The 25716-nt window shown below is 34.1% G+C and overlaps 1 protein-coding gene across 3 annotated transcripts; it reads right to left on the bottom strand.

Moving 5' to 3' along the window:
* Positions 1-4067: 4067 nt before the first annotated feature.
* On the bottom strand, positions 4068-25472 carry LOC118744156 (cleavage and polyadenylation specificity factor subunit 4). Of its 3 annotated transcripts, XM_036476942.1 has the most exons (3): positions 25255-25472; positions 14096-14288; positions 4068-5706 (listed from the first exon to the last, which is right to left on the bottom strand). In XM_036476942.1, exons 1-3 carry the CDS (start codon positions 25336-25338, stop codon positions 4169-4171), a joined length of 1815 nt encoding a protein of 604 aa, XP_036332835.1. In that variant the 5' UTR covers positions 25339-25472; the 3' UTR covers positions 4068-4168. The 3 variants fall into 3 exon arrangements, with proteins under 3 accessions (XP_036332835.1, XP_036332836.1, XP_036332837.1); XM_036476943.1 differs by lacking the exons at positions 14096-14288; positions 25255-25472 and adding an exon at positions 5905-6057; XM_036476944.1 differs by lacking the exons at positions 4068-5706; positions 14096-14288 and adding an exon at positions 24078-25204 and having other exon boundaries at positions 25255-25455.
* Positions 25473-25716: the final 244 nt, after the last annotated feature.

Genomic DNA, 25716 nt, shown 5'->3' with positions numbered 1-25716 from the left:
CAAGTACGGAACTAGAAATTTGATTCACTAGTCTGCGGTATCCCTGCAGAGAACATACATATTACGCTGAGGGAAAAACATTTTGTAATCAATCAGAAACGTAATTTATCTTACTATAAATGTCAACGAAAGTACTGTATATTGGTAAATATTCAATTCAATTACGCGCATATTAAAATGACCGCGTTCGTTGTAAAAAAGCATCCCCGAAGTGTATAATCAAGATAAACACAAAAAAATATTTAATTTGTATGTTGCCGGCAGCGGAATTCGAATCCTGATCCATTCTGGATATCAACAAATTGTGGCAAGCATCTTTGCGCACTCAGCTACAGCCAGACATATAAATGTGCTTTCAAATGTTGAATCCATCAACATGCGATTTGTACGGATAAACACCCCGCTAGCAAAGAAACGTAAATTTTGCCGACAGTGCAGTTAAGTTCAATTTTTCGGTATCAGAAAACTAATAGAAAAAACTCCTACAGTTATCATCAATTTTCGTATCCGGAAAACGTTCGAAACGTTCGAAAATAAATGTTGTCATTTGAAAGCAATAATCTATATACATATATAATACGCGAAGTCATTTTTTGTTCCGCATAAAAGATCTGCACCGTTCGTTCGATTTTCAAAAAATGGGGTGTCAAATTAAAGCACTTGGGCTGTAGTTGTGCAAACTGGTTTTATTTTTTCGAAAAGAGTTGCTACCTGTTGAACAATTAAAATCAAATTTTTCAATAATCAATACCATCAGATCCGTGTCAAATTAAAGGGCTGTGCAATAAGGGTTTATTTTTTTGAAAAGAGTTGCCAACTTTTAAAAACTTATCTATATTCAAATTATTTAAAAAAAATGGATCAGTTATTCAAAGTGGGTATTAATCGAAATATTTTTGAAGCTTTGTTTTTTAACCTAACTATAGGAGGGTTGCCACCTGTTTATAAAAAAATAAATTCAATTTGAATTAAGGGAAATAGGTAAGAGAAGTATGTATGTATCAACATATGGGTGCCAAACGAAATGGTTTTAAGGTAATGGTTTGAAAATATTTTGAACAAGATTGCCACCTGCTTTAAATGTCTATACAAAAATTATATGAAACATCAAAATATGAATGTCAAACGAAAGCGTGTTAAGAAATCTTTATTTTCAACGCTAAGACTATTTTTGAGGTGATGGGAAAGGGTTGCCACCTGTTTAAATAGTTAAATTCAAAGTATTTAATAAGTTAAATGAATTATTAAAATTTCGGAATATATCTAAGAGGGTTTCGAAAATCTTTATTTCTGAACTATATTTAGTGGGGTTGCCACATGTTTAAAAAAATCAAACTCAACTTAATTTATCACTTAATTAAAATATATATCGCAATGTTAGACAAAGGAGCCTTAACAAGAGTTTAGCTTGAAAGTACTTTTCAAGAGGGCTGCCATCTGTTTGAAAGGTTTAATTTAATTAAAAAGTTACATTCAAATCATTCAATAAGTTCGACGAATTATTAAAGGATGGGTATCAATCGGAATGGGTTTAAAAACTCTTTATTTCTGACCTTTATTTAGGAGGGTTGCAACCAAGAATGATAGAATACAAGATTGCGCCGATCAGAGAGGATTTTTGAGAATAACTTTTGTGTGACGTCACACTGGTGCAATTGCGAGAGAGAAATGCCAAAATGTGAGCAAGAATGGAAGAAGAAGAAAAAAATGTTGCAAGGAAAACGTAAACAAGTTGCACAAGTGTGACGTCAGGCAAACAGCGATTCTGTCAAATTCGTTAAGAGAGGAATAGCGGTCCGAGATCGGCGCAACCTTTGTATTCTCTCAATCGTGGGTTGCAACGTGTTTGAACAATCAAATTCAAATTAGTTCATCTGCTATTGAAACGCACATGTATCACAATAGGTGTGTACGCGTATTGAGAGGACAAAATTCTCCAGCAGCAAAAGTTCTGAGAATTTAGCAGCATTCGCTCTCAAAGAGACGAAATATACAGAACAGAAGTACGAGAGCGCAAAATTTGCAAAAACTTGCAACCTTCGAAACAGCTGATCACTTGCACAGTTGCCACTGGTGATTACTTTGGCAATTTATTTTCTGTTTGGTACATTTTCCCCCGATTTGGCATTTTATACAATTGAATAGTTTTCGATAAGAAAAATCTTTTTAAAATACAAATTAATTATGGCTGCATTTCTTTATTCATTCTGAACGTTTGGAATAAACTTTTTTGTTTACTTATTCTTTAGAACGTTCCTGATGATATGTTAACGTATATTTCAAACGCATTCTATTTATTCCGGCTGTGAAATGGGATTAGCCGGAATGTATAAAGAAACGTAGCCATATGAATAAGTTATTTTTCTCATAATTATTTGTGATATCACATGGTGACGCATTCAAAAACAAGAGTATCTCCTCCAAACACCCATCATTGATCCAAAAACAATGTAATAGATATAGCACAGATGTAGCTTTAAAATTATAAAATTTTCATTTCAACAATCAACCTACCAAAACCGAAAACTTCAGCAAAACAACATTTCAGCATGCTGCATTTGAATCTATTTTAGTATATTTAAAGGTAAATTATAGTACAAACGAAAAATGTTATACGGCAACCATGGTCAGCGAAAAATAAACACAACCAACGTTGTGCATAATAAATTTACTCACTTTTTCGTTGTATACTAGCATTAATAATAAAATTTGCAATAAATAACTCAAAAAGGCCATATTTTCTTTTGTTTATTTACAAACATGTGTTTGTGATCAGCTGATTTTCTAACTTGCAAGTTTTAGCTGGGAAAAATTTTTCAGCAGAAATTTGCAGCTCTCTTTCACATTTTGCTCTCGCAATTTCCCCTACTTTGCAAGTTTTTTGGGCACGAGAACGCAAAACCAGTAAAAGTTTTCTAAAACTTTAGATAGTTGGGCGTACGAGTACACTCTTAATGTCAGGCGAAAAAGATTTAAGATTTTTATTTGAAAAACTTTTGAAAAGGACTTCCACCTGTTTTAAAAGTCGAATTTAGTTAACGTTTACACAAGTTTTATGAAATATTTAGATATGGGTATGAATCGAAAGAAATTTATGAAAGCTTTAGTTTGAAAATATCTTTAATTAACCTGGCCTACTTTAGAAAAAAAACATATCGATCTAAAAGTATAGGTATATGTATGTGTATTATACGAGAAGGTATTTTGTGTGATAGTCATTCGATTTTCAACGTTCTTTTAAATTTCAAAAATGAGAGGTCAAGTTAAAGACCATAACCTGTAGATGTGCGATAAAGTTTTATTTTTTTACTTTAGATTTTTTTTATCGGTAAATGGTGATTTGAAATTTGATGAAATCAAAAACCTGCAAACCTTCACTAAAAACGGCTACACGGATTTGGATGAAATATGGCATTTTGATCGCTTATAACTGTGACTAATGTTTGGAATATTTTTTAGGGTTTTGAAGTTCAATAGGAGAAAGGAATGTAGAGTGGAAGGCCTCTTGACTCTTAGGAAGGCCTTTCGAAAGGGGTTTAATTCCTGAAATTATCTGCCGGGATATGTACACAAATGTGAAACCTGTTTTCGGCAGACTGCCCACTCCAGTGTGCGTTCGAGTGGTGGATTGATCAGTCCGACTGGGTGTGCGGAGGCGCGTTATGAAACAGTAATTAGTTTTCTCCTTCAACTTCGTGTATACGAGCACGCGACGTTACCCCCAGGGTACTGAGCAGTCGGCGTCGCTCAGGCCTGGCCTTCACTCAAGAGCTTAAAATGTTATATAAGAAATATCCACCCATTTTGGTAGATATTCCTTACTACACCACATAAATAAAATTTCGATTAGCGTACGCTCAAATTGACGTGTGGTTTTAAAGTAGGTTTAAGGATCTTACTAAATATTATAATTATCAGTTAACTTTATATAAGTAGTATTTTTCATATACACAAGGTACCCAAATAAAATTTTTCAACCTCATACCTGGCATTGCATTTAACGTATACGAGGTATTGTGCGCCAAGGGACGATATGCGCTATACTTGCATATACATATAGGCCAATAAAGGTTACGTATATATATATTTATTAAAATTGTGGTTTCTGTGAAAACAAATGTTCAAAGCTACATATTCAAAATCGAAAACATAAGTAATTAAATTGGTACTACAAAAAATGCAGTCTTATTAATTCCCTTTTGTCAATTTTACCTGCTGAATTGCGATTGATAAAAGGAACAATTCGAAGCTCGTCGGGACACATATGGGACGGTATCCACATTGCACAAAATGCTTGGATATTTTTTAAATCTAAGGTAACGCCTTCTTCAAGAACACACAAAGCATACATTTTTTCTTTCCATAATGTGTGTGGAACGCCTACAACTGCAATATCGATAATTTTTGGATGTGTGTGTAATAATGTTTCGATATCGCAGCTTGAAAAGGTTTGGCCTGCAATTCTTATAATGTCGTTATCATTATGCCCTAACAATCTGAATACGCCCCTTTCAAATTGGACAATAATTCCAGTCTTAAAAAAATCTTTATAGAAGCATGTTTCTTCAGTATTCCTTTGGTTGAGGTATCCTTTCACAACAGTCGGACCAGCCACCTGAAGCTCTCCAACCAAAGATTCCGGCACAGCGGTGCAACGCATTCTTTCTGAAGTATTTACGGTTGCTGGATTCTCGAAGTTGGGCTCTGTAGACGTAAATATAATTTCTTCCTCACAATTAACAATACGCATTTTAGTGTGTGGCATTGGGAGGCCTACCATATCTTGTGGTTCTTTACATGACTGGCTGTTGGGAAAATGTGAATAACGTAGAATGGTTCCTGTTTCAGGTGTTTCATAATATGGAAGAAGTTTATGACCGGTGATTATATTCCAATAGTGGTATATGTTCATTGCCAACGGTTGTGGTCCAGATATCATAAGACGAAAGTTATTTTCGCAAAAATTTTTTATGAATTCAGCCATTCGTGTATTCTTAGAAAATATTTTGATATATGTATCGATAACTTTTGTATAAAATGAAGGTAATGCTGTGAAGACATTAGGCCTCTCTTTTTTCGGTACGTTTACATCGAGCATTCTATTCCATATGTTGTTGCAATCTATATCGTTATAAAAACCGACTTTTCCTCCAACACTTAACAAACACATCACCGAATGTACGCTAATAGCTGAGTAATGTGCAGGCAAACAGTTTAGTATGTAGTCATGCGGTTTGAAGTTCCATGCCTGAGTTGCTACTTTAATTCGTGATTGCAAGTTCTTGTGTGTTATCATGCATCCTTTTGGCTTTTTAACATTATCGGTGTTATAAACCAGTAATGCATCAGAGTGGTAATAGAAATCGTTATTCAAAGTACCTTCAACGAATACATTATCACCGGCTACTAGTAACATTTTTTCCAAGAAATGAGGAGAATTGATATGTTCTGGCATGAAATTCAGATCCATAATAATTAGAGGAATGTCAAATAGTTCAGCAAGCATCTTGGCCTTGGTTTCGTATTCTATTGCACATATTATAAGCTTTGTGTTCGAGTCGCGAAGAATGTAAGTAAGCGTTTCATTAGAAAGTTCATACAAAAGTGGCAAAAAGACTTGTCCTGACATCCAACATCCCCATTGTGTTAATGGCAATAAAGCGTCGTTTTTGCAAAAAACAGCAACGTTGCTTGATGAGCCACTTCCTACGAGTAAGGTCAAATAGTTAAATACAAATTTTTAACATTCATTTCAAGTGTATTCACACGGTCTTCAAAAGTATATATCTCAAAATTTATAATTTGTCATAACTATGGCCTAGATTCTATGGAATTTTGCCTATATGTTCCAAAATATCTATTTCGCGTTTTCTTGATCAATGAAAAACACAAAAGTACTCCTACCATTATTTCTACTTTCTTTGTAGGTTGTTCTATGATTTAATTTCCTTCCGTTTTCACATACGGTCAACTTGATGTATTAAAATTCCATCATATACATAGTTCATAGAAAGTTTTAAAAAGTTTTAAAACTACGAAATAACAGTGATGTTAAGATTTGGGGTAAAGTCGATGTGTGGAAGTTCACGACTTCTACTACTACTGCTGAAACTTCTAATTATCTATCTCGAAACGAAGTTTTGTTTCGTCTGCCAGACATTTCGTTCGTAAGACGAAATCGACTGGCGTCACGACAATTGAAATGCTTCGAAAATTAATTCGTCAACATCATTCCAGCCAGTTTTAACGTCATCGAGACAATTGCAACGTAATCGACGAAAAGACAAGACCAAGTTACAAAATTGCAAGCAGAGACGATATCATCTGCAACCGAATCGTTAGTACGGCCAATCTTTCGAGATAGGTAATCCTATAGGGAAAATCGCCAGTTTTGAAATGACAAAAGAAAAACGCCGAAACACGTAAACTTAATACTGCGGCGTAGATGGTGAATCTGTATACCGTATTTATAGATCAGGTAATTTTCCGAAGATATTTTAAGGTTTATGAAAGCCGGTTCTTTTGCCATAAATAAACAAGCTGTGAATGGTCAAATGAAAATGAGTAATAATTTATGTAGGAAATTTGGAGCAGGAAATAATGATACTCATACGCCATAGCGTACATTGGCGTACTCGTACATACTCCTACAAAGCGTATGAGTAACATTTCCATATTGAAGTTTAATTTTTTTTTCATTCGAAATGCAAACTTGAAATGAAAATATCTTGTGAAAATGACCTGATCTAGAAAAACGGCAACAGATCCGTAATCTACGACCTAAAATTAAATTTACGTGTCTCGACGTTTTTGTGTAATTTCAGCGTACCTACAGTGTAATAAGGCTGTCACTTCGCAGTGATTCACAACGGATGCATAAACCAAATTTCGATACGCTTTGAAATCAAGAAGTGCATTGACTATCATTTGTTTTCAAGTCAGTTTTGCATTTCTCACATCGGTTAGAAACCATGCATTTAATGCGAAGTAAAAATCGGTTGGTTTTCTTTACACAGCCCGCTTGTAATACACTATAAAGGCACAGGTATGAACTAGGGCTGCCCCGTTCGAATATTCGTGTTTACGGATAAACTAGGTTATCCGATTAATTTGATTATCCGGACATCCAGATTTTCTAAACAGTGTTTGAACGGATTGAATTGTTCTCAGAATTGAATACATTATTAAGTTGCAAAATAAAAAATAGAACACTTCATTAATACACAAACGATCTTTATCCCAGCCAGCGAAAAATCCGAAAACCGATCCGGAAAAGGACAAAAAAGCGGATGAAGTGCGGATTTTTGTCCGTTTTCTGATTCCATTTCCGTTTTGACACTAAAGCGTGCGGGAGAAACCTATGTATGTACAGACAACAGTATGTGAAACAGATACGTTTTCGGCTGTTTTTTCTGAAATTTGTCTGATTGAATTTTTCGTTCAATACGCTTTCTTTCTGCACTTCACATATATTTTTTCATGGTTCTGGAAGCTAACGAATAGCGGCACACTCTGCACGCTCGGCCACTACCGACTACGCATGTATGCTTTCAAATGTTTAGCTTAAGCAAATAAAATACAAATATTGCTTTCAAATGACATCATCTTTTTCGAATGGTTCGAATGTTTTTCGGATAGGAAAATTGATGATAGCTGTGGGAGTGTTTCTATTCGTTTTCGGATACGGAAAATTGAACTAAACTGCACCGTTGGCAAAATTTACGTTTCTTTGCTGGCTGGGATCTTATTTATGGTTACTACAGGGACAAACGAGTATTTGAATGATATTTTAAGATATCACAATCAGATGCATAATTCAATAATGAAAGGTTTTGTAAGAAAAACCACAATATACAGTAAACCAGCCATTGATAATATGCTTATTTGAAAATTAATACATGAAATATTGTGCATGTATAGGATTTTTTGTCATTAACCTATAGGCAACGACTGGTGCAAATGTACCCACAACACCGACTTTCGTTAAAATATCTATGCTGTATACCATGGTACAATAATTACAGGTATTGTCTTCCCAGAGAGCGCATATTCCGATCTGCCTTATTTGAAAAATATCATTGTTGCCCACACTAAAACGTTTACTGCTAGGGAAAAGGGATATTTCGAGGGATATATACCATATATGTACACGTATCATGATTCAATAATACAAGGTTCGATAAACTGACAGTTGTCTCTCTCGCACCGCTCCCTTAGCAGTGGCACCGTGTTGCTTCTTTGCAAATTTACATGGAAACAGTGTAGCTTTGTGTGAAATAAAAGTATAAGCTTTTGTGCAATATGTTTATTTATATATGCATATGAAGCATATTTAACTGATGAAAACATAAGCAATGGATGTTTACATCAATCTGATAGTAGTCTTATTTTAATTTTAAGTCATTTTGCAGTTTTTATACAGCTAAATAGCACATAAATTACGTAATTCACGTAGATATATCAATATTACGTTCAACATTTCGTTTAAAATGCCAGATTTCCTGCAAATACATTAGAATTTACAAAAGGAATTTCACTACTAAGTGCTAATTTGCGTAATTTTCTACTACCATTTTCGGACCAAGAGATTTCATTCTTCCCCTTTCTCCGTCCTTCGTAAATGCAACCTTTTGTAAGGGAGTGTCAAACCGCAGCTGTCAATAATTATCTAACCTTGTATTATTGAATCATGTACACGTATTATATACGTACGTATATAACAAACCTTCTTGCAGATAACTTATTTAATTTGCAAAAGCCAGAAAAAAATATTTGCTTGTAAATGACTTCAAAATTTGTATGGCTCACTTCATTTCATATGTTTATTCTTTTGTTTTGAATAATTATAAAAATTAAATTAAGCGAAAACAAAAAGCAAAGCCAAATAGAAGTAAAAGAATCAACACTGAACTGCGTCAAAATGAAAATAAGGGAGCACGAATTTTGATGTGAAGCAAAACTCTCTGGGAAAACAATACCTGTAATTACACTGTGGAACAAATTAAGGTTACCAAAAGTTAGGTCGATTCTGAGAGTGAGGGGTGAAAGTAGAGGCTAAATTAGAAGACCCGTATCGCGGCGTTTGTTTATGTTAGTTCGAATTTTTTTTAATCGACCTTCGAACTTTGCAGTCAAATGCCAATTTTCAGCATATTGTTTATATGGTTTTTTGGCTATAGCTCGTCGACTAATTGATATTTTTTCAATCTGATAAAGCCAAATTATTGCTAGAGACCTGTGCAACAATTAAATTAAAAAAAAAAATTGATTTAGAAAATTTTTGTAGTGCTTATCGCATTGAAAGCAGTCATTAAAGGACTTTTGGGTAAAGAACGCAAAGACAACTACAGGCAATCTGTTGCAAACATGTTGGCAGCTTTCGATGAAATTGGGGTTAATATGTCGTACAAAATTCATCTCTTGCATCAGCATCTTGATCAACTCGTTCAACAGTTGCCAACTGAATCTGATGAGCAGGGAACGGATTTTTAGGACCCAAAAACCTATAAAAAAGGCAAAATAAAGTAACGAAATAGGCTGGAAAAGGCAAAATGAAATAGCGAAAAAGGCAGGAAAAGGCCAAAAAAAAGGTATTGCAAAAAAAGCAAAATAAGGCCCTAAAAAAAGACAGAAAATACGAAGAACAATCAAAAAATATATTTATTTTAGAAATGTTTATATTAAAAGTAAAAGGAGAAAAACTATGAACTAGTTTCATTATATGAAAAATTTGTACTTTTAATCTTTGACTATTTTATCCTTTCGAGTTTCTAATTCATAAAACTTTAATCTGTATAGTTGTAGTAACATTGAACCAGAAGATGCATTTTGAAGTTTTCTGGCAGCATTTTCATTCGATTTTCGCGAAGAAAAGCCTTGAATGTACTAAATGTGCGCTCGACGTAAGTTGATACAAGTGGAGCCCAATTTAAATATGGAACGCTTGAAACGTTCATATTATCAGGAATAAGGGCGTTTTCCTCGCCCTTTACAATTTTATCCACATCCCTTATTGTCTCCAAGCCTACGTTTGCTGAGAAAACGGCTTTGAATTTTTTCAACACCAATTTGGCAAGAGGTCCCTGCGCTTCTATAAGCCGCATGGGCATGAGTATATTTTTTAATCTAAAAAAAAAAATTGTAAATGCTATAATCACTTTGTTAAAGGTAGAAAAGGCAAAAAACGGCAAAAATCTTAAAAAAGGCAAATATCTTAAAAAAGGCAAAAAAAGGCAACATCAAATGTGTATATATGGAATCAGGGAAAGCTAAATCGTGGACATTCTTAATCGAATATACTCTATCTCTTTAGCAGAAAAAAGGCAATTTCCATAAAATCCGTTCCCTGCTGATGAGCAAGGCGAACGTTATCACTAAACGGCGCTCCCATTGGAAATAAGGTAACTATAGAGTGTGCATATTTTGAATTCCTAGATTTTTCTAATATCTTTGTCAGAGTGCACAATTTAAACATGTTAACGATTGAAAACTATTTTCGTTTCAGGTACAGAGGAAAGAAATCTCCAGATGCAATACTCGCTGAAAGAAGACGAGGAAAAAGAGGAAGAAGGGGAAGACAAAGATGAAATTCCAGAATATCTGTTGGACGAAATCATCGACCTTTCTGATGATGATGACGATGACCAAGATATTAGAGAGAGCAGTGACGTTGATCCACAGCCGCCTGCTAAACGGCAACTGGCCAAATCATTAATTTAATTTATTTAATTTTTTTACGTAAAACTCTTCATAACTAACATTTCAAAATTATATTTTTTTCCATATTTTCATAATTTATTTTTCAATGTTTCTTCCAAACCAACACTGAAAAAATTGGTACATAAGAAATGAGAAGTAAATTAATATTAAGCTGGAAAACACAAGTTTTGTATTATGATTGTTTTCTTTTCAAATGAAATTTATTGAAGAAACTGAGAAGCATATTATAGATCAAACAGAAAGCAAAACAGGTTTAGTTTTGTGGAAAATATGTTCAAAAAGCATGAAAAAAAAAATTTCCTACATTTTGCTTCATAAGCACTACAAAAATTTTCTAAATCAATTTTTTTTTTAAATGTTAATTGTTGCACAACAATAATTTGCAATAATTTGGCTTTAACAGATTCAAAAAATATCAATTAGTCGACGAGTTATAACCAAAAAACCATATAAACAATATGCTGAAAATCGGCATTTGACAGCAAAGTTCGAAGGTCGATTAAAAAAAAAAATCGAACTAACATAAACAAACGCCGCGATACGGGTCTTCTAATTTAGCCTCTATTTTCACCCCTCACTCTCAGAATCGACCTAACTTTTGCTAACCTGAATTTGTTCCACAGTGTTATTGTACCATGACTGTATACTGTGAGAGAAACTTTTTCTCACTCTAATTTTATCAATGACATTCCCACCCTACTCCTAAAAAACAGTGATATTTCTTTGCAAGTTTTAAGAACATTTTTAAATTTTTACTAGTGAAATTTTTACTTTTTAAATTATAAGAACTGCTTGTTCTTCATTCTCTGGCGACAACAAGGCAAAATGGGTGAGAATCGTTGGACTACAGAAATTCAATGTAACCTAAAAAAGAGACGAAATACGACATACAGTGAGAATCGTTGGACTACAGAAATTCAATGTAACGTAAAAAAGAGACGAAATACGACATACAACAATACGACACTTACGACACCGTTGTGAATACCCCAAATATGTATTCATTTTTACTATCGGAGTATGTACATATGTATGTATATGCAAATTCAAAAATTTAAAGCCGTTCTTGAGTTTTGCTTTTTTAGTTAAGTGGCCATATGTACATATCAGGCGCAAATCCAAGGGGAGCAGTGTTGCCATTTTAGCCGTTTTCCGGCTAGATTTAGCCGGTTGCGATAGCAAACAGCCGGAGAAATTTCGATTTAGCCGGCAGCCGATTTGTTAGCCGTTTTGCAGAAAAAATTAGCCGTTTTTAGCCGATTTTGCTATTTGCCTTGTTTTCTTAAATTTCAAATAAGTATATATGTTCCCATTTTTGACTAAGCGACCCAAAATCTGTTAGAAATGGCTACTAGCCTTATCGTGGAGCAAATTTTCATGTCAGGCAGGGTTGTATGAAATTGGGCCGATTTCGCTTATTTTTATTTTAAACGAAGAAGGGATTTTCTTCATAAAATGTTTGGTATAAATGTCTTAATTTTAAGTGTCAAGTTTTGTTCGCAAACTTAGAAAATAAGAAATTGTTTCACTGTTAAGACACTTAAGATGCGTTTGTGTTTGGATATAGTGCCAACAAACAGAATAAATATTACATGTAGATATTGTCTTCCTAGATAGCGCATATTTAATTCTGCCTAAATTACAAAACATCATATTTGCCCACTCCCAAAGGTTTAAGGTAAGGGAAAAATTGATATTTTCAAGCACTATGTACACATATGTATTTTTTAGACAAACTTTTTTGTTCGGAACTTATTTAAATACCAAAAACCGAATGCCAAATTGAATTAAAGGAACCAACACTGAAGTGAGTCAAAATTAAAATAAAACAGTACAAAATTCTATGTAAAGCAAAACTCTCTGGGAATCCTACGAGACATCTGCCGGTCATATGACCGGTCATCTAAATGGGAGAGTTGCAGTCTTTTGGCATCATATTTTACATCAGGATTTAAGGGGTTTCTGAAAAATCTGACTAGTTCTTTTGTGTAACTGTGATTTTGCATCCCTTGTCAACATATGGCCTCGGTTGATGTTAACTTAAGGTCGTTGTTTTACTGCCCTAAAATTGAAGGGACATTTTTACAGCGTTTTTTATGTGTATTGGTTTCTATTTGAGTGTATTGAGAATCGGTCAGTCTGAAAAGGCCTTGTAGGGAAGACAGTAGGTTTGTTCGTCAAAAATCCAGCGAGAATTATCACTCAAAATATCAGATAGTAAGAAAAAAACGCTCCCAAATTATCTCTCATGTAAAGAAACTTGCAATTTTCTGTACGAACGCAAATTTGCAAGTTTTTCTGCCAGCTAGTGTCCACGGTTGCATTTCAAACAAAAGAAATTTGAATAGAATTTTTTACAATTCTTTCAGAGGGGCCAAAAACAGGATCTACGTGTATATATCTTGTCAGTCCGACTTTCTTCAACATACGTTTCAGTTTCTTTGTCGGGTTTACTATTCGACTCTGGTTGAGATTGCATTCCGATTAAGAATACAGTTTTTTTTGCCGAGTACCTTTCAAATCATTGGAATTAACTAAATTAATTAAGTAAACAAGTATTAACTTACATTTTTCATTTTAAAATCGCTCCAGTTTGTAAATTTTTAAATTTAACGAACTTGTTTATTCAAATTATCGTCGACAAAAAATCAAACCATGTGCCACAATCATATGTTTTTCCTAATTGCAAATTCTTGCTGGCAATATTTTTTCCGGCTCGAATTTGTAACTTCTCTCCAAGAAATAGTCTTTTTACTCGAGATTTATTTAAATAAAACATGTGAAATTTAGTTGAAACATTTTAGCCGTTTTTAGCCGGTTTTATTTGCCAATTTAGCCGGTTCGTCCAAAAAGTTCTGGCAAAACTTGAAGGGAGGATTCATCCCAAATAGAGAACGAAAATTGGTTTTTTATTAGAAGCTTTTTCATGGCAGAAATACACTCGAAAGCTTGCCATTCCCTGCCGAGGATTAAGAAAAAACATTTTTATGTTTCTGGGACTAATAATAGCGGTTTGAGCGACAATGACACAATACATGGATGTTTTTCTAAAACATAATTTTATAAAATGTATCTGTCTCATATCGTGAGCAGAAATTGGCAAAATAATTCAAACTATTTATTTATATAGAAGTGTGGCTGAAAGAGTTAAAACCGCCATTCGAGTTCGAACCGCCACAGAATTGCGGAAAGTAAACACATGTAAATATAGCAAACTGGTTATTTATAGCAAATAACTACCACTACCACCCTGTATTGCTCCCTGTAGATGTAAAATTTTATAGAAATTCCTGAAGTTGTCTAATATGTTTTATATAAACTTTATATGTTTAGTTGTTAGACAAACAACATGATATATTTTTAATAAGGAACTTACCACATAAGTTTGATATCTGAATAGATAATTTTTTTGATCCTTTATATAGTTGTTGATAGGAAAATTCATTATTCGAATCTTTAATGGCAATCCGTTCTGCGTGGAATAAGCATTTTTTGAAAATAGGCACAACGTCTCCTTGTTTTTCCTCTGTTTCAAAAAGTAGGCGCAACTTGACAAGTTTTTTGTGAATCTGCAATAAAAAATCTATGCAATCGTTTTAAATTATACATATCGAGGGCTTATATTCAATACAGCAATTTAACCAAAACTACTTTCTGATGTTAGAAGCGATCAGAGACCTAGCTGTCGTCACTGATGTTAATTTTAACTTTGCAATTCAGTAGTAAGTTATTCTAAAAAGCGATATACCGTCAGTGTCAAATACATATATACTCTGACGTTTTAAAGAGTTTTTTTTTTTTATTTTCTATATAATTTTTTTTTTATAAAAATATATGTATGTATGTATGTAGCTAATTCAACAGCAAAGACCACAAGAATCAATTTTTTTTTAATGTCATACAGGACTTTGGAAAGTGCAAGAAATACTAGGGGTTTTCATTTGATAAACTTGATAAAATGATAAATTTATCATATTAGTTGCGTTCGATAAGAAAATTACCCAACACCAGCCAACAATCAAAATCAAGAGAGTAAACGAAAATTCTCTCCCAAAGAGATAAAAAAGCAAAAAAGTTAACGGTTACTTGCAAAAACCGGAAGAAGAAGACACACCAGCTGACTTTGTTTATGTTTTATTTGTAAACAAACTGAAATTCATGTTGCCTCCATAGGAAAAAAGGAAAGTGAACGTTCAATGTTCGCCAGGAACATTTCTAGAAGTAAAAACTAGTTGGCGCTATCATAAAATCACATAGCAGGCAGCCTATAAATACCAAAACTCGGAAAATGCAATTTTGTTTGTTTACAGAAATTGCAACCATATGTTTTGTGATCATATGTTTTCGTGTTGGATAATTTTTGCTGACTAAAATTTTGCCAGTACAAAATGAACGCTTCTCTTGCATCAAAATGAACGCTTGCTCTCTCAATTTTTGTGTGTTGGATAATTTTTTGTCGTTATCGAACGCCATCCAGTAAAAATTTGGAAAAACTATTACAAATTTTTGACTTGTCGAACGCACTTTTTGATAAATGAACTGTCAAATTTGTATAATGTATAAATTTCAGCAGAATTCAACCCTGACAGGTTACCTGGTGGTCGTTTTGCTACGAACACAAAACAAGCAAATGAACACAATGGACGCGATAAGAACAAAAGCGTTACTAGTCATATAAGTTAAATAATAAACAATTTTATGCAACTATTTATCATGAAAGAATGCGGACAAACTGATAAATTTAAGCAGGTTATCCCTTTATCACCCCTACTAAGAAATTTTCATAGTAATTTTCTATTTTTCCATCCGATCTCTTCCCTGCAAAAATCGCGACTACTCCATGCATGCGTGTAAAGAGTACTCCCTAAGGACCAAGGAGTACTCCAAAATTAACCACAATTCATATTAAAAATATGGTCCTATTAACATTGCGATGTCCTAGGGCAGGACCATATACTCCATCCCTGCATTACATCAGAGTAGCACAAAACTACTCCAACATATTAACAATGGCATTGTTGTTATATTTTTTCGTTTGTACACGCTTTTGTTCTTCACTTCTCAAATGCTTTTTCGAAATTAATAATAAACAAGACAAAAATTAAAAATTACATGTTGCCTCTGACGGCATTCGAACCCGAACGTACTGGGAGCTAAGAACTAACAGCGAGCATCTCTACACGTTCAGCTACAGCCAGACATGCAAATGTGCTTTCAAATGCTCAAATTCAATCACATTTCGTTAAAACACGAGCAGTGATCGGATAACAAACAAAAGCTGGCGCAGCGACACGAGTTGGTCCGCTACAGCATGACAGAGGAACACTTTTGTAAGTACTCCAATTTACCACAAATAGACTACATGATCCAACGATTTTTGCAGGGTTATGCCGAATTTCAACTAGGCATTAAGGTGGCCTCAAAAAGATGCCATACTACCGGTGCGATACGATATCGTATTTCGTGCGATAACGATAAAAAGCAAAGGCCCTAAAACACTGCGGTGCTTCATCTTTCTTATGGCAATCTTTATATTCCAAATACTTCTAATCGTATAATATACGGTTACATTTGACCAGCTGAATTATTTTTTCTATTTTAGAACTCTACAATGAATAAGTTACTCATATCGTGCGACCAATTTTTGAACGCATCGTATCCCACCGGTATACCGTAGCTATTTCAGTACTCCCATATACCGCAGAGGTTTGTATTGGTCACATATTGTAAATTTTGTATCGCAGCGGTAGTATCGCATTTGTTTGAGGCCACCTTTCTAATGACACAAATTGTATGCCATTTAAAAAATGCCATGTGGAAACAGAAATAATGACTATTTTTATGCAAGGACCGATAACGCGATCCAGTTTTGGTTTAGTTCTGCACGAGAACTAAATGTAATGTCAAGAACGTTCCCACAAAAGAGCCAAATGGGAACATAAGTATTGAGAACAGTTTGAACGAAACAAAATGAGAACAAAAGGCTCGGGAACGTTCTCAAGAAGAACAAAATGAGAACTAAACTTTCGGGAAAGTTTCCAATGAGAAAAAAATAATAGGAACGAACGAATCGATAACGTTTTCAAGGAGGATCAAATAAAAACAAAAGTGGGGAACGTTCTGCTAGAGAACAAAACGAGAACAAAAGTTTTGAGAATTTTATGCTAAAAATGAGATGTTCATCTGCGTGTTGGGTTGAAAAATCGTTTCAGTGAGAACCACGATAGTAAATTTATAGCCAGAGGAAAGTTGGATAATTTCAACTTCCAGATCGTTTATAATTATGATGAACTGTCCATTTATGGAACAATTTTTCATTTTTTAGGCAAGAGAAGTTCTTTCGTTGACTTTATTTGCATAATCATGCTTCAGTTCTTTTTTGATTAATTTTAAAATTCAAACATTTCAAACTAATCGAACGTTACAAGAGAAATTTTGTTCTCGCTTCCTTTCTTCGCTATTAGTTCAGAGAAGATTTGTTCCCGTTTCGTTCTCTGTCAGAAAGCTCTTGAGACTTTATTTCTCAAATTGTCTTTCGTGAGAAAATTCCTTAAGACTTTTGTTACCGTTTTGTTCTTTGCCAAAACGTTCCGGAGACTTTTGTTCCTATCATATTTCTTAGGTTGGTGTTATGCAGAAATTTTGTTGGCAAACTGCGTGCAATTGTTGTTGCAGCAAACTCGGAGAGAGCGAGCTTGGCGACTCTCACAGCAAACTAATTTTGTTTGGTCAAACTGCAGCAAATTCGGTGTTGTTATATACAAAAATTTTAAATTGTGCGCGTTATGTACATCTGAAACTCTCATTTCGTGTTGGCAATAGCCATGAAAGCCATAATGAACGTGCAACCCCGTGCCAAACTCGACATAAGCACCTCCGAGCAAACTAAGCAGCCGCCATTTAATTTGGCAAACAAAAGTTTGTCTGCATTTTGTTCTCTTTGGGAACGCTTCCAGGCGTTTTGTTCTTATATAATTCCCATTGAGAACTTTCTCGACAGTTTTGTTCGCATTTCGGTTTTGTTTTTAAAGAGTTCTTGGGAACAAAACTACCAGAACGTCATTTAGTTTCGATTATACCTTTTGTTCCCGATCCCTGTTTTTATGAACGTAACGGGTATTTTTTAGTGCCCAACATTGTCATTAAAAATGTTGTCATTTAGTGAATTAGATTATACAGTTTTGTAGCCCATTTAGTTTCAGTACAATAAATTTGCAAGTTTCAAGTCGTTAGAAATTACCGTTGACTTTTGAGAATTTTCTTGCCATGGGTGTTCCATTTAATGCATGAACAAAATCTATTTTTAAATGGGCGTAAGCAAAGTATACCACAATATGTTTTTCCCCATTTGTGCGAGTGCAAAGTTTCCAAAACCGTTTGCATAAAAAAAATTCTCCGGGGATGGAAAACATAGCTTTCGGTAAATAATTTTGTCCAACTGGATCCGTACGACATACTGTGCCCCGGTTTCTTGGTGGTCGGCTTTAGAGAGGTGTGCACCGGTCTGGTCCTTGGTTGAATGCAATCGGATCATCTTCATCAACAAGGTGTTCAAAACTTTTAATTTCTGAACCTCAGCAACTGGAGCAGCCCAATATACGCAACCACGCACGAATGCTAGTTACAAGTAAGATTGCGCAAGCTGGACATTCTAATCTTCAATACTTTGGAAATATAATATACGTATACTTTGTATTTTTACATTTTGGAATTCAGAGTATATTACACCGTGAGATAACCATTTTTTCAGTACAAGAATGCCAGCATTTATTAAGGTACTTAAATTATAGCTCAGGCATCAATTATAGCCATCAATCCAGGTAAGAATATTCAAAATTGTGAGTTTCAAACCACTGCAGATATGCCCTTGTAAATTTTAAATATACATACATGTCTTAAAATTGGATAGGGTACTGATTATCTAATACCGTAGATTTGCTGCGATTGCGCTTTGTTTTTATGCGTGCGATACACAAAACAAATTTTTCATGTTCAGAAGTCTTCGGTATATCTTATATATATTTATATTGTACCATTCTAATAGCGACATCCTTTTGAGATACCATGATTCGCGATAAACAATTATTTAAAACGAAAAACTTCTTAATGGACATCATTATTCAAACACGGAAATAGCTTGGTAGCCGCTAGCTTGTTTTTTTCTTTTGTGAAATTGGACAGGGTGTTTTATGCATATGTAAATAAAAATATATCATCGTCATCAATGCGAAAGGCCTTTATAACGAGTTTGAACATTTTCTGAAGCAAAAACTTAAAATTTACATAAATGAATCAAGTAATACCCTTTTCAAACCTTTTTGAGGCCTTCCCGCCCAATTAATTTACACGCAAAATACGATGAAAAAATATTATATAAATTTTAATCAATTAAGGTAATCATATAAAACAAAAATATTTAATGCAAATTTAAACGTTGACATATTTTAAACAAAACTCTTTCAAACTTTTATTGATTGTTTTTTTCACAGAGACCTAACCTTGTGCATAAAGTGATTTTGTGTCTTCTAAGGTTGATTTTTGTTTTGCAGAAAGGCGAACGTTCACTAAAAGTGTTCTTACACGATATGTATTTGCATCTGTAAATGCGACTTCTTCAATACATATGTATGTAATTGCGTCTGTCTATCAAATTTACAATCTTTATTTAACTATTTAAAAATACGTTTTTCGAAAACGAAATAAACTAAACTCAGATGATTCTCTCAATTCGTCGGCCATGATTTTTTTCTGACGTTTGCCCGCATTTTAAAATCATACAAAATTTAAAACAAAAAAATGAAATTGCACAAAATTATTGTTGTTTGAGATTGAAAAGGAGAATGTATGTGTGAGTTTAAGTTTTGAATTTTTAAATTATATTGGTGGCAAACGTCAGACTGCCTATCAATGGTTTTACCTTGTTATGTTTTTATCATGATTCTGTGTGTCAGATAAAATATAAACATTTATATTTCGTTTGTACGTGCATCTGCTTTGTGCAGAAACAAATCTAATTTGCCTTTACACGATATTTTGGCATTTCCATATGTAAAAAGTGGCATATCGTAAATTCGTGTAGTAAATTCGATTTTTTAGTTTTCGTTTCAACAATTCATTGAGCGCAAATTGATATATTGCTATTATCGAATCCGAACGTAGATATGTTTTAAATTATAAACTCGACTATGTATGTACGATTGATTCAGCAATGGATCTGTCCAAAATGCACTATTTAACGAAGTGTGATTGAATTTGACATTGCTTTCATTAGGAGGGTTCTATAGTCCAATTGAAAAAAAAATAATAATTGTATGAATTTTTAATCGTTTGTTTACATTTTTTGACACTAAAAAATATAAACAAAAGATTAAAAATGCATAAATTTTTTTTCAATTTGACTTTAAAAATATGAACATACGATTCAAAATTCATATTTTTTTTCAAGTTGACATTAGTTGCATTCGCGTACCTGATAACCAAGGTGAAATTATACCAGGTGTAGTAATAAGAGCGATAAGAAAGATTTGACACTATCTTATTTGAAAATTTGCTCCAAAAAATTTCAATAAGATAGCCGAATGTCAAGAAAATTAAGAAAATAAAGCGAGAAAGCTGTTTTATTATTTTACCTGTTTATAATTTCACCATGCCTGATAATAGTTGCGATTTCGTATTCTCCAGCATAAAATATGCAGTAACTTGCCAGTAACCAAGGCACATTGAACAAGTCGTATCAGTAGAGCAGCTGATTAGATTTTGTTTCAAATTTTTTGGTCTCGAAAATGTCAAATATTTTAAATTTATTCTTACAAAAATTCTAAATTGTTTTTGGAACGTTCGCCCAACTCAGCAGCACAACCGCTGATTACTGGGCCTTGCAAAGGATAGATCAATGTTTCGAGAATCAAAAAAATTTAATAAGAAAGAAAGTTGCGACCGTTTTATTTTTTTCCAATTTAAATTTTTTTATTTATTATTATTTTTTTGTATTTCCCATGACACTCTTTGATTTAGAAGAAAAAATCAGAACAGTTTTTGACACTTTCGATACCGGATTTTACTGGATACTACAAACAGGCCTGATTTTACACATTTGAATCTAAACAAAAATTCTAACAGCTGTTAGTCTAACTTGCAAGTTTCAGAAACTTTTCTTTTGCGTACTATTCTGGATATTTTTCTCTTGTCAGAGAACAGATGACATTTCGCCGAAATTTTGCTGTTTGATATTTTTTACTGGAGATTTTAAACGAACGTACCTTTTAAGGCCCGTCCACATAGAACTTTGGCGTTGCGTTGGCGTCGCTTCAACAGCTGACTATGAATACATGAATTCAAATGCAGCCGTCCACATAGCCAAAATTGGACAACGCTCACGCCAACACAAAGCTAAAAGATGGCCAACTCTCAACTGTTCGCGTGCGTCGCTCGTAAGCTGTTGCAAATAAATAAAATTATGTGAAATATTTTTCCTTTTTCATCAAGTGCGGGCAAGAAATATCGTTTTGAATGCAATTATTGATATGAAATATTAATTTATCTGTCCTTAGTATGTTAATTTAGTGGCCCATGCATTCGCAGCCAAGCGTTCATTGTAGCAAGCATACTTTTAACGTGCGTTCTGTCAAACTAACGCCATCGCCAAAGCCAACGCGAAAGTTCTATGTCGCCCGGCCTTTACACGCACACATAGACAACATGTTTTCTATTTCGTTTTGTTTGCATGTGCCACATGCACTAAAAGCTCAGTTAGTCAACGACGTAGCGTAAACGTAGGTTGACGTACGTTGCAGCATATCTAATTTAAACTGAAATTAGTCGAGAACGCAGAACGTATACTTAAGTATACGCAGAATTTTGTCGATTACTGGAGCAGTCAGTGTTGCTTACTACACTGTTGCCACTCATCAATGCCTTTTCATAAACTTACCCTTTCAACTACAATTTTTCGTGCTATAATAGATTTTAGCTAAATATAAACTACTTAGTTTTCAACAAAAACCTTATTCAATAGTAAATTTCAAATATTTAAAACATATTTTGAATAGGAACTTATATCTTTTTTACCATCTGTAAAACTGACGAAGTGGCAACCATCTAAAGAAGGAGAAATCAGCTGACACGGAAAAATCTAGATTCCGCAGATTTCTGCGCTACGGGCTACAACTACAGAAAAATTCTGCGGTGTTGAGTTTTCATTTACATGGCGCTTTGGTAAGACAGATCGTGTCAGCTGACTCGGGTTTACGTACCGGTAGGTTTACGTTCTTGACTAATTTCAGCTTTACTGTTGATAGAGAGAAGCAACGGCAACGTCACCGCCATGCGGTGATGAGTTTTCGTTAACACGCGAATCCGATAAGATAGATCGTGTCTGCGTCAACCTACGTCTACGCTACGTCGTTGACTATTTGCGCTTTAACACAATCATGCGTGGTTCATGTATACAAAACTGAAACCTGTTTTCGGCCGACTGCCCAGTCCAGTGTTCGTTTGAGTGGTGGACTGCTCAGTCCGACGGAACAAATGCAGTTGGACTCCAAATCTCAAAAAAAAAAAAATATTGGAATCGCTAGAGATGATTGAGCTGAGTATAACGGTATACTTCTTTTTTTCGGCAAACAACAACAACAAAAATTATCAAAGGTTAAAGTTCAAAATAAGCAATTTTTGAAATCAAGATTTCTTAAAAACGGATGGATTCCCTTTAATTTGGTATACGTACTTTATATATATGTTGTATAGTTCTTACAAAAATTGAATTAATGTAAAATAATTATAAAAAAAACACCTTTTGCAGAGACCACCTTTCTGCCGAAGGCCGCACTTAGGGATTATAACCTTCACAACGTAGAATTCTCTTTCTGCGAAGAAAAGGCACTGAACACCTTTTGCAGAGAACACCTTTCTGCGTAGGCGGCCTGCGGCCGCACTTAGGGATTATAACCCTCACAACGTAGAATTCTCTTTCTGTGTTGCGAAGAAAAGGCACTGAACACCTTTTGCAGAGAACACCTTTCTACGTAGGCGGCGTCGGCCGCACTTAGGGTTTGTAGGCTTTTTTTTATAATTATTTTACATTAATTCAATTTTTGTAAGAACTACACAACATATATATAAAGTACGTATAGCAAATAAAGGGAATCAAATTTGCTATTAAATGAAATCAAAATTTTCAAAATCCATTCATTTGTTTTTGAGAAATTTTGATTTCAAAAATTGCTTATTTTGAACTTTAATCTTTGATAATTCTTGTTGTTGTTGTTTGCCCAAAAAAAGAAGTATACCGTTATACTCAGCTCAATCATCTCTATCGATTCCAATATTTTTTTTTTAATTTGAGATTTGGAGCCCAACTGCATTTATGCCATTATGTCAACAGAAAAAGTTTATCACACTCAGCTGTCAGCAATTGATTTATTAAATAAACGAAAGATTGGAGTGCAAAGTTGCCAAGTCCCAATTTAAAAATTTTACAGCAGAGGAAAAAAACTTCTATAGCCATTTTCTTAGAGTATTTCGCACAACTTTGAATACAACATTTGGCCTGTTTAAAGCAAAGCAAAACTCCATAAGAATCAGAGGGATTCGATCTTTATTAAAAGATTTCAAATTATTTTGGCCCATCGAATTTTCGGAGCTTTTTTTGGACTTGCCCTTTTTTCTTTTCATTGAATATAAACGAGAAAATATAAACCAACGATACATTACGATACATAAAAACCAACCATCTGCCAAATTCCGGCGAAATGTCATCTGTTCTCTCACAAGAGAAAAAATATCCCAAATAGTACGCGAACAGAAAATTTGCAGAAACTTGCAAGTTAGACGAACAGCTGATATAATTTTTGTTTACATTCAAAAGTGTAAAATTTAAAACGTACGAAAAGTCATCACAAAGTGTTATACTGGCACAGTTTATTGATTAAACAAATAACTACTTATTTCTTACAATTAGTCGCATTTTGTAATTTTTAACTTCCAAACCATCAAATTCAATTTTGTGATTTGCGTAAATGCCAACCAGCTGTTTTTGATCAGCTGTTTTCCTGTTGGCAAAATTTTTTCCAGCAGAAAACAGCAGCTTCTTCTCAAAATGAAATGTCACTTTGCTCTCTCAATTTCCCCTACTTTGCAAGTTTTTTGCGTACGCGAACGCAAAAACTTGTAAGTTTTGGTTATACATGAACAATTAACAGCTACGCGAACGCAACTATTGCCATCATTTATAACAGCTTTGTAGTTTAAATTTTTAATTACCCCAGTAAAATTTTAATTTGGTCAAGTAGGGACTTAGATGACAATGTGTGGTTAATTAAAATACATATATATTTATTAGAGCGTTTTTTTTGCGACTATTTTTTTTCACTCCTACGTCAAAATTTTGTGGAAAACACCTAAAAAAAGCTCCCTGAGTTTGAACCCTTAATATTAAAAGACAGTTTTGTAGAGCATTCAATTCTGAAGAAAACTCATCATTGACCAAGATTATACTATAAAATGCCTCCGAGCTGTACTTTTTAAGAAAAAAACTCAAAGTTTACATGTATTTTATATGGGAAAACTTTGCACGGCTTGGGCGTTGTAAAATAATTTCATATGAGTTTCTATATATTTTCAAATCATTGTTAGTATATAAGATATCTACTAGTAGTTTTTAATTAGTACATAGTACACTGTCTGTGGTGTTCAGAAAATTAGTGTTTTGTTTATTTATGACTTCTTTGATTTGATAAAAATGCTAGATGACCTTTAGGGCACTTGTTTGCGTAGTGCCCCTTATTTCCACATTTATAGCAGGTTATTTCATCCAACGGTTTTGGCACCTTGACAAAGTTACTGCTTGATGACACGTGATCTACACCGGTTTTAACCTCAGAGTTATCCTTAAAATTATAGTTCTGATGCGGTTTTTGAAAGCCGCCATATTTAAAGCGAATTTCATTAGTGTCGTTAGCATCGGGATTCTTTTTACATGCTGACGCTTTGTGTCCCAATTCGCCACAAAAATGACATGTAGGTACTTTTTTTAGCAACAACTCTTTAGTCATGTCAGAAATGGGAGGCAGTTCGAATCGGGGATGCATAAATTTGCAATCCCAACCATTTGGACAAAATCCGGCTAAATAGTTGCTACAAAGCACGCGACGTACGTGTCGATGTCTACAATGTGGACCATGCCTACAGAATCCTCGGTCATACCAAGGACAATCTTTTACTTTACTTTCGGGATCAATATGCAGGAAAGGACATTCCTTATTATGGCAAGCATTAAAGCGCGAATAAAAGTAGCATTCCGGCATTTTTTTCATGTCATATTCGTGAAGGAACTCACACTGATCACCTTTTTTGCATAGCCCTCGTAGCCAATGTTTGCATACTATAGTTCTATCTCCTCTAATATGACGAAACGGGCAGGATGAACCCTTTTCACATTCAAGACCATTTTGAGAATTGACAAACTGGCAAACGGCGGCCATTGATTCTGTGAGTAAACATTATGTAGGCTTTATTTACTTTTACTTATTTACTTACTGTCCATTCCAAAAAATGGCAAAGCAATAGCGCCAATCTGCTCCACCAAATCCTTTTCGATTTTAAAATCAATATTGTTAACATTTGCCAGTAAAATTTCCATTTTGGTACTCCTTGATAATGCCAAATCCCGATGTAAACATTAAAAGCGCTGTTACCAGGTTGCCGTCACACAGAAATACATTCACAAGAGATGGAAAACTTTCGATGGCACTATCGGTTGATCGATGTTTTCAAAAGTATGACTGCTTTTACACAGTTCAAGTATTGAATTCAATTCTGCTCGCTTGTGAAAGAGAGGTGGTTTGAAGGAAAGGCACGAGTATATCAAGTTGTTTCAAGTTTCTGGCTTTGCTTTTGACATTTTCGTTGTTTCCCCTTTTAAAGAATCAAAAACTTTTAATGCAGCGTGTAAAAGTAAATAAAAAACACAAAAGAGAATGAGCAGTAATTGATTCCAAG

Source organism: Rhagoletis pomonella, unplaced genomic scaffold (genome assembly GCF_013731165.1).
Source record: "Rhagoletis pomonella isolate Grant_MI unplaced genomic scaffold, Rhpom_1.0 Rhpom_scaffold_00008, whole genome shotgun sequence".
Classification (NCBI taxonomy): Eukaryota; Metazoa; Arthropoda; class Insecta; order Diptera; family Tephritidae; genus Rhagoletis; species Rhagoletis pomonella.
This window is presented reverse-complemented; position numbering and strand designations above follow the sequence as displayed.

What these genes read in the sequence shown, in the direction of transcription:
- LOC118744156 (XM_036476942.1), bottom strand. Translation starts at nt 25,338, where the DNA reads ATGTTAACAATATTGATTTTAAAATCGAAAAGGATTTGGTGGAGCAGA. An exon ending in GCCATTTTTTGGAATGGACA is followed by an intron (nt 14,289 to 25,254) that starts GTAAGTAAATAA and finishes TTTTTATTGCAG; the next exon opens with ATTCACAAAAAACTTGTCAA. An exon ending in TCAGATATCAAACTTATGTG is followed by an intron (nt 5,707 to 14,095) that starts GTAAGTTCCTTA and finishes CCTTACTCGTAG; the next exon opens with GAAGTGGCTCATCAAGCAAC.